Raw genomic sequence first — 12,444 nt, forward strand, 5'->3', positions numbered from 1 at the left:
TTGCTGAAGTCCCACATTTGAGGACACTGGACTCTTTAGAGCCTTTTTTCTCTTGAAGTTCCTTGGTGTTCCTCACAAAAGTGGAGGAAAAGCGACAGTTTTAAAAATCTAAACACCAACAAAAATATCCATCCATATGCCACAATGTTCCTGAACGGAAATAAACACCACCTAATTTTAGCATTGATTGCTTTGCCATTTCTTTTCTTTCGATTGTATTCTTTAGAACATGCTGACAGCACAAAGAACCGTGAGTGTTCTGCAGTCAGGTAATTTGGTGTGAGGCAAGTCATGACATCAACACTCGACATTCAGTGTCTGCTCTCATGCTAGCAGGCTTCTCGACTGACCCAGATGTCCACGTCGTCCCGGCAGACTCTGCTCTCTCTAGCAGGACATGACTGGAAGGACAGATCTTTGTCTCTTATGTTAAAGATTCCAACACAGGGAAAAATACAACTTCACAAGAGAGATTTATTTGCACTCTGCAGCTACTCAGTATAGGCCACAGCTTGACACTGTGACATTCAGCATAGCCTAACACACAGGACAGACAGCTGAGCAGACACTACTGCTGTCCGAGAAAAGTGGGAACATGTAAGGGTAAAACTGCAACAAACATGGACCACTGTGCACTATTAGTGCACAGCTAGCTGAAAGGTCAAATTAGCCATTGTGAGTATGAGAGCAGGATAATCTCCTTCTTTGTGGCAGACACACACTTCCCTCTGCTCTACCACCTAGCCACACACACACACAAACACACACACACACACACACACACACCACACACAGGTGTGTGATTTAAAAGAAATTGCTGATGAAAATGTCCATGTGTGCATCAACAAAACACTGGGAAACAGCGAAAGCAAACGGAAATGTGAGTGTGCGCCCACATGACAGTGGAATGAAAGTAACAGAGCGAGTGGAAGTAAGCCTAGTCAGCCAGGGCAGGGTTGGTGGGTGTGCCAGTTTGGTGGCTTACCGGGGTGCCAGGCAATGCCAGGTAAGTGCGTTTTATACTTTCACACAGCTCAATCCGGCTAATGGCTCCATTTACACGGAAGGCTGAGGTGCCAAGTGTAGAATCAGACCCGTAATTTCAGGCCAGATTTGACTCATGTGTAATAACAAGAAAGCCTTTCTGCCCAATTTTGAGCGCAAGAGTGGCAGCGGCCCACACAGAGCTGGTCAGGAGGTTGGTAGGAGAACTGGTCCAGAGTAAATTACAGCTACAGCTAATTACAGTTTACAGCTAATTCTACAGATGCCTCCCAAATTCTAATGACTTAGTGACTAATAACTATGACTAATAACTTTTAAGGTACTCTTTAATTCATACAACATGTTTTCTAACCACTGTAGTATTTCTAAAAACATCCTCGTTCGGTCACCTGGTAGTCTTAAACTATTGCGATAACTACCTGGCTAGCTTACTTACTGAGCTAGCTTATATTTGTTTTCTTTTGTTGACTAAGTGAGGCTACTCGGTTGCACAGCAGAAATTATTCCTGGTGAAAATACACTGGTTAAACAATGTTCAAAATAGTCATTTGAAAAAATAAACTATACGCACACCAAAACCAACATCATCGAATAAGTAAAGGTCTAATGAACACTGCAAAAGTACCCTGATAAGCAGCAACCAGGCTTTAGTAGGGCGCATGAAGGGTATTCCATGATATTAAAGTAAAGCCAACACACCCTTGCTGTGACTGTTCTGAGCTGGACTTACACAGGCTATGCCATTCAATAAGCATCCAAAGTAGAGCAGGGGAGCTAGTAGTCTGGTTGGTGAAAGCTGCTGTAACGCAATGTTCTCGGCAAAGTCCGAGACAGCTTTTTTTCGCATTATTGACGTATTGACGGCAACTGCGTAAAATAGGCAACCAGATATTCAAATAGTTCGAATTCGTGATTTTTTTCCAAACGAACATTCGAATGTCATTTTTGAAAAATTTTGACAGCCCTACAATCCACTATTAAATCTTGAACAGTTAAATTCAACAAAGAATTCAGCCAATCAACCGATTAATCAATCTTACTAACACTTAGAAGCAACATTGAAAACAATGTTGCTATGTTGTTCATTTTATAATCACATTTCTTGTATAACCTATGCTGCAGTTATAGCTTACAACTAAAAACGATTCTTATCAAAGCACTGGTGCTAAGGGATAAGATAATCCAATAAATCTTTTATTTGTCAACATCAGCTAAACGTGGGTAGGGCAAACAGAATTTCTTGCTTAAGGTTGCTAGCATTCAGAATCACTTAGACAGAAAGGGCTTTGGTTGCTGATGTTTCTAAATTATTACACCCTAGTTGTAGAAATAGCTCTTTACCATGATCTTTCTCACAATCAAACATAGATTTTCTATTCATTGCCACTGAGGACGTGGTGAAGGCTTTGGAGGGGGAAGCTCAGATTGAAGCTTCTTGAATGAAACATGATTGGACAAAGTTGGGGTCCATCGCCATCGTTCAGAAAGGTTCAGAATTTCCTGTTTTGACAGTGACGTAAGGGTTGCAATTTCAAAAGACTACACTCTGGAACAGGTTTTCAAAAGCTTGCATTTTCAGGCCCTGAAAACACTGTTGTTGTGTGGAACACAACAAAACAAAACTTCTCCGTTTTCACCATTGTTTTGTGGATGGCCCCCAAGTCATAGAATGAACAGGTGTGAACTAAACTACTGCAACTATAACAACACGACCAATGGTGTCTTGTACATAAAGCAAGCCAACTACCAAAATGTTTTCAGTTGGCCAAATGCCATGGGTCTGTTAATATCTGATACAGGTTCATGTGACCTGATTCACAGTATCTATTCAAGCCAGACAATCATTAAGGAAATCCCATTTGGATATTACATAGGATATTCAATCCAATAACTCTGTAATTCCTAACCACTGTTTCGTTACTTGGCTACCAGACGGTAGCAACTGCAGAGCATTTAGACATATAACGGTCCATCAGTATCTAATGATACAGACAGACAAGCCTGTGACTCATCTAATCACTTTGGTTTAAGCCACCAGGAATATTCACAAGCCACTTACAGACACAGACAGACAGACAGACAGACAGAGATAGAGAGAGAGAGAGAAGGAGGCAGAGGCAGAGGCAGAGAGAGAGAGAGAAAGATTTTGCAACTGGGGTCACTACTAAGGCTCAGTATCAGAGGAAGGAATCCAACACAGAGAAGCCTGACAAAGAGACTGGTGAAAACAAGTGTAGTGTTGAGACCAGGTCACAAATTGCATGGCTGAGGTTGCCTCTCTTTCTGGCCTTGATGCCCCTTTGAATATTGCATGTTCGTTGGCCACTATGACCTTGGTGCCTCGCATGTTCTTCCTTCATTAACTTATTTTTTTTTAGACAATCCAATATACCAATAAAGTTAGTGACAAAGTCATTGTAAATGTATCCGTTCCATATGTTGGCAAGCTATAATTTACTGAAATAAAGTCCAAGACGCAAGGCAAATGCTGCTGGCTGGCTGTTCTGGTGTTGATAGCCAGTTACGCAAGCAACGCTATCTAAGGTTCTTGTTAATCAAATGAAGTTTGTTAATTCCACAGCTAACAATCCCAATAAATTATCCTATTGTTAATGTTATGATGAGGTATTCATATATTACATTTTAGAATTAGTCCAGATAGCAAGCCGGTCCACCAGTGGATTTTGCTCGGCAACCCCCTGGTGATGTGCCACTTCTGGTCCGCTCTCGGGCCCAATCATCTTTAGCGTAACCGGGCGTGGATATTAAGAAAATAAATAGACAATTAAGACAATTCCTGGAATTTTAATATCACATCCTTCGGCCATTTAAAAATATCTGCTGCTTCACAGAAAAAGTGAATGGTTCTAGAAGGTTCTCAAGGTGAAAAATTACTTGGTCATTTATCAGACTTACGCACTGGTTACATCTACAAAAATGTATAGAAGTAGGAGTTTTTTTTTTCATTTTTTAAATAAACAGGACAGAGCAACAGGCACCAGTCATTTCAGGTACCATATTTGCACATACCCCCTGTTAGCACAAGGGAGACATCCTACCCAGAAGGAAAAGTCATCCCAGCGGGGTATCCCCTAATGGCTGGCTTCACACTTCGAATAGAACGGAGGAACAAATGGATCTCTACATTGCAATTTTTATTTTCCTTTTTAAACCTTTCATATGGTGAAAGGTGACTTTAAAATAAAATCATCATGAAAGAGGTACCACTCATTACAAGGCTGGAAACCACCATTTAACTTGTGAAGCTGGATTTAGCTCTGGGGGGCATCTGGATTTAGCAGCATGCATGTCATCCCATTTCGAGCCCGTTGGATAAAAGTTCTGTGGCATGATGGGATAGCGTTAGGGAGCTGAATGTGACTCAGCATGTTTTGTAGAGTGTGTGTGTGTGTGTGTGTGTGTGTGTGTGTGCGCGGGGTGTGTGTGGGGGGTGTGTGGGGTGTGTGTGGGGTGGTGTGTGGTGTGCGTGGTGTGTGTGCGTGCGTGGTGTGTGTGTGCGTGCGTGGTGTGTGCGTGGTGTGCGTGTGTGGGGTGCGCGTTTGTGTGTGTGGGGTGCGCACGTGTGTGTAAGGTGTGTGTGTGTGTGTGTGTGTGTGTGTGTGTGAGTGAGTTGGGAGACATCAAGGTCGAAACCCTTTCAGTCACAGGCTCAACACACTGACTTTGCCCCAAGTTACTTCCTGCCTATGCTTGCATTAGGCTTCCAGTGATAACATCACCCTAGACCAAGGGGGGTATTCCAAGTACGTGGTACTTAACTCATACTTAACTTGGAGTAAGTAGAAAACCTCCTTATTGAAGAACCTTAATAGCAAAAAGCCATAAGGCCCTTCTTTTAGGAGGTTTACCACTTAGCAGTTAACTTACCAAGGTTTGTCATAAAATACATACATGGAATACCAGCCTGGTTCTAAGGATCTTGTTCTTTTGAGCATGTTTTTGACCTTGAGCAATGAAGCTTCTGCCCAATGGAAAACAATGAAAATAAATGTACTTATTTTGTTGTTGTGATTCGTTATGAATGCTTGAAGACTTTATAGAAAGACATTTCCACCTAATGTTGCCTTCTGTTTCACCATTTTAGGAGCACAAAGAACATGGCATACACTGGTCATGATAGAAAAAGTAAACCAATCTCATTTAAACAATGCTGGCATGTGAAGACCAGATGTCATAGTTCTTAGAGCACAAACATATTGATAATAATTAATAATACTGTTCTCATTGTACGTTCATATTATGTGGGTAATTTGGGTTTCACAACAAAACCGCTTATTTTTCCTCCAACCAGCGCTTCTTTTCTTACTGAAATGAAAGCGGCAGTGAGTAGCCTGGACAGCACCGAGTGACTGTGGAAACAGTGACAGCTAGTAATCTGCTGTGGTCAGGGGTTAAATTGGGACTGTAATGTGGTGGGGGAGGGGGCTCTGTGGTTTCAGGACAGCCACGGGTGCACATACGTGTGTGCATCAGCAACACTGACAGCCTGGCAAAATATTTTTACATTAGCATTGTACAAATATTTTTACAAGGTCCAAATTTCAGTCAAAGTATCATTTAAACTATTTCATAGATGTTATGTAGTAGGCCGATGATTGACATAATTCGACAGATTGAACATAAAATATAATAATAAGGCCTAATGTCATGACACACAATGACACACAGTAAACAAATAGAACAGTGACAGAGACCAGTCAACATGTAAGAAATGTTCAGACAGACTACAATAGTTCTGTTTCTTGGGTAAATCAACAGCCGAAAAAACTGCATGACGCACGTAGCGTACAAACACACACATCCAGAAGGTGTTAAATTAAAGTAAAATAGTTTACTGTTGGGTATTTGTAGTAAATAAAAAATCAGTACCAAATACAGGAATGGCAGATAATATAAATGCAAATGATTTAACATAAATGGACCAGTCTTGTTAATAACTACATCAAAAGGGAATTCATCTACGTCCTACAATATCAAAACACACAGACATTCAAAGATTTGAAGCAACCAGTGCCTAACTATCTTGAATATGTCTCGTTAAATAGTATTTAGCAAAAACGATAAGAAAGATTTTTTTTGCAAAATATCAGACCAATTTACATTCAGTTATGAAACAATTGGGTCCGTTTTTGACCAATTTCTCTCCCTACATTGCCATGCCATCCATTTATCTGCCTGCCATCTGTGCCATCTTATCAAAAAAATAGTTGATGCCGAAGGTGGGGAAACCCACTGACACTACAAAGGGGGAGACCCTGTGAAACTTCTGATGTTCACAAGTTGCTGATGCCTTTTATATCTGCAGCTACATACCAGTGGCTGTAATTAATCCAGAACGGTTAGATAGTAGTAGTGTTAACGTGTTGAATTTTTAAGACTGAGAAGTGTAATATGCACATTGTTAAAGATGGATGTAGTTAGATCGACGGTCCCCTGGTGAAGCTGAAGAGTGCATGTGGCAAGGCTGAGCCCCGGCCCAATTTAATCCCTGGCTGTGTTGCTGATAGTTTGATGATGTGTCATTTCACTTCCACTCCGAAATAAGCCAGCACATGTGGCCTCCATTTAGTCACCGACGCATTAACATTTAACTACAAAGACCGTTTCACTTAATCGGATTAGCCATCAGGGTGAGGAGTTCTATAGTATGACTCAGAAAAAGAGTCAACTTCACCTGTATCTTGAAAGCAATTATTCAATTTGAGAATGTTGGACATTTTGATCCAATTAGAAAGAAAGAAAGACAGAAAGAAAGAAAGAAGGAAAGAATGACAAAATGAAAGGAAATCCATAGCAAAAGAGACACATAGAAGGAAAGACGGAAAAAGTATTGAGGGACAACAAGGGAGAGCCAGAACCAAAGAAAGAAAGGTGAGCCAGACTAAAATAAAGATACAAAGAAAAGAAAGAATGAAAGACTAAAAGAAAACACAAACATTCCTTTTGGTCAAGGGCAAGCAAGTGAATGCTCTCTAAAAGCCTAGAAAAGAAATTGTGCGATTGAGCGTTAGGAATGGTTTAGTTCACATGTCCTGTGGTCCTCTGAGGAGCGACCCAGTGGAGCCAATGTAGGGGCTGCTAAAAGACTTACACGACACCGCAAATGATGTGGGGGGAAAAAAGATGGGTGACGTCAACGTCTACGTAAAACGACCTACTCAGCACGGGATCTTTACATTTAGACCTAGCTCCTCAGCATCTCATCAATCTGTGCCATGATTCCATCATCTCAATGACAACAAAGCAAGTCTGGCCAACTCTGTCACTGTGTTGGAATCCCAACCAATACCGCAAATCGCTGGATACTCAACATGCACTTACATGGCTGTTCCCTGCCTCGAGTGTGACATCAGGGACCAGAGGCATGTAACAAGATGCTGACACTAGGTTTGTGCTTTTCCCATGCTATCCCAAAAGACACTAGGCCTACCTGCCTGTTGCACATGTATGTCACCACCCTGGCCTGACAAGGTCACCACACAGGCCTCACACAGAATCAACATCCCCCAGGACAATGTGGAGGTTTGTACCAGTCAAGTTTGTCTCATATAGTTAACAGGTAGTGATCAGCAAGAGGTAAGCCACAAGTTTCCAACCTTAGCTGAGCAAGACTTCAAGATAACAGCTACACAGCTTGCAACAATAAAAGTCAACTTCACTCGTCGTCAACTGTTGTGTATTTACCTTACGCCAGCCACCAGACATTGATATCCATATCTAACTAAACTGTGTATTAAGCATGCTTTAAGAAAGACTGCTTACCTCAAAATTGTATTCCCTGTCAGTCTTAGTCCGTGAGATGCCTTTCAGTACGATTTTCTCTATATGAACAGCTACAGAAATAGAGGTGGTATTTATTTACACATAATGTACTTTAGCACACTGTTGACTACATCACAATCCTTTCATATCCTTTCAGATATGGCACATCAGATACGGCATAGAGCAAGATGTTGCTGTACGATATAATGCATGCAGTGGACAGGGGGCTAATCTTAAATTGTGTGAACTTCCTGCAACATACTACTAAGATATAAGACTAATATTCTGAAACTGAACAGACCAACAGCTTAAGTTTATGGAAGGTCATGCTTGCTGCAGGAGGTATCAAAATACATTTTCAAAAGGGAAACAGCTCTTGCATGTACACACACACACACACACACACACACACACACACACACACACACAATGAGTAATGACTATACCATTACAATACCTACGTTTAGTGACCTACTCAACAGCAAAGGTTTCTGCAAAATAAGACAACCAGAAAGTACCCAAAACACCCCACATCTACACTCTTACCTTCTCTCTGTGTTGTCCTGGGTGGTGACTGGGGGGTTAGGTGCGGTTGCCCCCGCTCACTCCCGCCAGCTTCTGTGATTGGGGAAAGGTACTCTGACTTTAGTGTCTTGTTCTGGGAGAAAGATTGACAAAGAGGGGCAGAATAAGTCAGTCAGAAAAGAAAACCCCATTAGTGCATTAGTGACTATGGAACAAAATGGCAGCGGGAGTAATGGACCCAGTAGTAGCATTCAGCAGTGGGTGGTCACTTTAGATGCCGGCTTGAGTGGCAAATATTCTTGTGCCTTACTGGACTTGCTTTTGGAATCCAGTGTGAGGTCAAAAGTTGACGGGAACTAGATCATACTCCCTCCATACATACATTCTCTCCTACAAGCATTAGAGACACCTTTAACATTACACATGCCCCTTGAAAATTTAGCCACTGTTTTTCTTCAAACTTGATTTTTGACACGTATCCAATAATGGAAGGGTGAATGCCAGAACTGCGTCATGTTCTATAATGGTGCACTATGCATCCAGTTTTGGCAGTATGGGACTCCTTTAGGGCTGCCGCGATTAGTCGGTGTGGTCGACGAAGTCGACGATAAAAATGCGTCGGCATCAATAATTTACGTCGATGCATCTTTTTTTTATTTTATGAATTTACCTTTTCAATTTCTAAAACGCTTCAGTTCAGTATAACGAATGTGCGTCTTCCGTATCACTACGTAATTGCTGCGTGCCTGACGTCAGTCTTTTTTGGCACCAGTCATTGGTCGCCTTCAGTCAATGCTTCAGTTTTAGAAAAATCATGGCGGGCGGCGGCAGCGGAGTCCGACCTGGTGGGCTAAAGAGACGGAATCTACACGTTTCCAAAGACCAAAGGCGTCAAAAGTATGGGAGTTTTTCAAACAAGCACCTAACAAAAGGGTGGTTTGTGCACTCTGCAAAGTGTCAATGGCTTATCACAGCAGCACCACCGCTATGCGCGAAAACCTCAAACGAAAACATACAGGCGCCATTGTGGAAGTATTGTCTATTCATGTTTATTAAATTGCTGTACGTTTAAATATCTTTTGTCATTGTAGCTGCTAAATACACGCATTATTAAAGCCATAAAGTTGTCTGCCTGTGACCTTAGAATTTCCATTGAATACGTTTTTACGTTTTAAATAACAGAAAATGTGCAGGCTAGATCTGGGCTTATTCTACGTTGATTGACGGTGCCAGTGTTTGTTCGTGCTTGTTGAGAATGTACCCTATCGAAATATTTTATTTTTGCCATTATTTGAAGCACATTTGTGTGGGGGATGCCTTTAATACAATAGATAACATTTGAATAATTGTGATCAATAAAGTTAAAAGGTGTAAGTCAAAGGAACACAGGACATATTACTGCGCTGCTGACTTATAACAAGTCCTCTTTTTTATTTTATTTTTTATCACGTTGGGAGTTGCTAGTTTAAACTTGCAGTTTAGCACTTAAATATGTCAGCCTTTGTTTACATTTTGTTTTGTGCTGCATTATGTAAAAATAAAATGAATGAACTGAGCTGAAATGGTGAATTTTTTTTTTTTTTTTGGGGAAAATTAATCGTTTAGATTAATCGACTAATCGATAAAATAGTCTATAGATTAATCGATAGAAAAATAGTCGTTAGTGGCAGTCCTAGACTCCTTCATAGCCACAGTAGCCTGAGCCTTACGCAATGAACCAACAACTGTTGGGAGAGGGGTGGGGTGGAATGGGGGCTGTAATCTAATTCTCATGGATGGGGTTGTGTGTCAGTCGACAACCTTAATGGGCACCCTTTCATGTTTTATGAGACAAGGTATTTGCAGCGCGACAAAGGTATAGCTGAAAGGGGCCGCTGTCTGCAGATAGACTTCTTTTCCCCCCTCACTGACAAACAGAAAACCTGCCTTGTTACACAGTCAAAGAGCTTGCCTCCTCCTTTCTTTTCTTCTCCCTAGTGGATGTTATGGTTGCTGTGACTACTGACATTTCCGATGATCTGTTTACACCTCAGGGAGGACATTTTGGCAGGGTTTACTAGCTTACAGTCTTGTCAGGAGTTAAACTACAGATTAAGATTCAGAAAGAAATAAGACAAAAAATACATCTTGTTTGGCTTTCAGTTGGTCAGTCAGTGGGTTAGTGACTCAGGAAGAACTTTATGCTTAAGTCTCGGGGGGGGGGGGGGGGAGAGGGGGAGCATTAAATTCACTGTTGTCACTGGGTTTAATAACAGTACGTACTTCTGTGGGATCAAAACCTCAAAGCTGCATAAAGAGGCACTGCACATGGTGTGGGATATTCACTCGTAGTTAATAAGAAACCAAAATGATGCAGTTGTCACAGTTTTAGGACGCAGACAAAAATATGATGACTTGAAAAAAATAACAGTTGACAAACTGATGCCAAAGCCCTTGTAAAGCAGAAATGTTACACCAACGTGCTTGTGTTGTCTTTTATGATCCTTTCGAATCAGGACAACTATCCTGCCATCAATAACTTTAACATCTGATTTTGTATGATCCTTCACTAAATTTCCATTAAATTAAAACAGTTTTTGAAGGCAGAGTGTCTTTGAGCCATAAGGGTTATGGCAGGCACAACAGCTCTTACCTCTATATATGGGAGATGTTTATGTGCCTATCCTGGAGTTCATTTGTTGACACAACGTGAGACTGACCCTCATTTGTCCCGTGGAGCAAGTACCAGGTGGTTTTGTGTGAGGACAAATATAGGTGTTTGTGTGTGACAGTGTAGGCTCTCACTGCAAGCACTAACCATTACAGTAAATCACTTCGGCCTAAGACTAGTTTAGGAGAATAACAAATCATGCAATGCGGAAGTCAAACTTTTGCCCCACCATGTGTCCCAAAGGAAGTGGCCTTCGCCTGGCTAACCCTTTTCAGCTCCTGCTTACTCTGAGGCCTTCGTTCTCATTCCTACTTTTCAGTGGCAACACCACAGAAGACCACTTGCATAACTCTTGACAGTGGAGGCACTAAATATGCAGGGGTGAATATCTCAGGCTTTGCTTCTACACTGGCTCCAAAATACAACTAAGAATGGTGGAGTTTAAGAAAATTAATTAATCAGAAGTGACATGTAAGCTGGATGCCACTTCGAACAGTTGCTGATTGTTCTTCTGATTTGTGAGCAAACACAAGCGAGCACTACGGCCTTGGGAATTGAGGTATGCATCTGAGATGTAAGAGGTTATTCTATTATGACAACGCATATTAGCAACTAACCGCACCTACTGGCTCATATATTGGGCAGGAGCACGGCATTTGAAATGCAGTCTCTGACATTCAACAAGAATAACGCAAATGGAGATCTAGCTATCTGTTTATTTCAGCAAACCATGGCCACTCTGTGTTTCAGTTAGGATGCACTCATGGCGCAAGCGACAGGATCAAGTCGATGGGCAGAGCAAGTGTAACATTAAGGACGCCATAAAAAGTTTTATATTATGTAGGCACCACATGTCATTAAAAACGACTTGGCTGTATGTGCTTGGCACGGACAAGTGCAAGCATGTAAATAGGGGTATAAGCCAAATTAATTGAGCAAAATACAGCAGCTCCATTCTACGGCTTAAGCTTATCAAATGTTAACCAGGAAAGTCTGGAAAAGCATAACTGTCAGTGATGCATTCTTCAGCTGAACTACGTTTAGTAAAAAGTTTGAACATTGGACCTTCTTTAACTTCCTCACAAAGCTGTATCCCAGGGTTGAATAACGTTAGCAATAGCTTGCCAAATTAGGATACATGAAACAGATTAGGTAACGCAGCAATGTGAGTGGCCCATCTCTTACTGGGAATGGTGGAGAAATTAGCTAGCTGACTATGCTAACCTAGCCGCCTATAGTCCAAGTTGGCCAAGTTAATTCCGCGTTATGCAAGGGAGGCAGTGTTACCATATATATAATGTATGTATTTATATAGCCTCAAACATTGAGTAACTAGGCCACGGTGCAAAAAAAATTACACGGGAAAAATATTATACCGCTATCTACAAGCCAAGTGGGCTACTTGCGTTGCTTATTCAAACAGGATTTAACGGTACTCACACTAGCTAGAATAGCCTATTTAATTTAACGTGAGATGACAG

At 41.4% G+C, this 12,444-nt stretch overlaps 1 protein-coding gene across 1 annotated transcript in view; it reads right to left on the bottom strand.

Annotated features, from left to right (window-relative positions):
* The window catches only part of LOC308378536 (zinc finger CCHC domain-containing protein 2-like), a 40,985-nt gene that overhangs the window by 27,050 nt on the left and 1,491 nt on the right, over window positions 1–12,444 (bottom strand). Inside the window, exons 2-3 of the mRNA XM_080855477.1 lie at window positions 8,335–8,446; window positions 7,789–7,859 (exon numbers count right to left, since the gene is read on the bottom strand). Coding sequence (XP_080711603.1) covers window positions 7,789–7,859; window positions 8,335–8,446 — 183 coding nt within the window. The remainder of the gene's footprint in view (window positions 1–7,788; window positions 7,860–8,334; window positions 8,447–12,444) is intronic.

This window comes from Sprattus sprattus (genome assembly GCF_963457725.1).
Source record: "Sprattus sprattus genome assembly, chromosome: 17".
Lineage (NCBI taxonomy): Eukaryota > Metazoa > Chordata > Actinopteri > Clupeiformes > Clupeidae > Sprattus > Sprattus sprattus.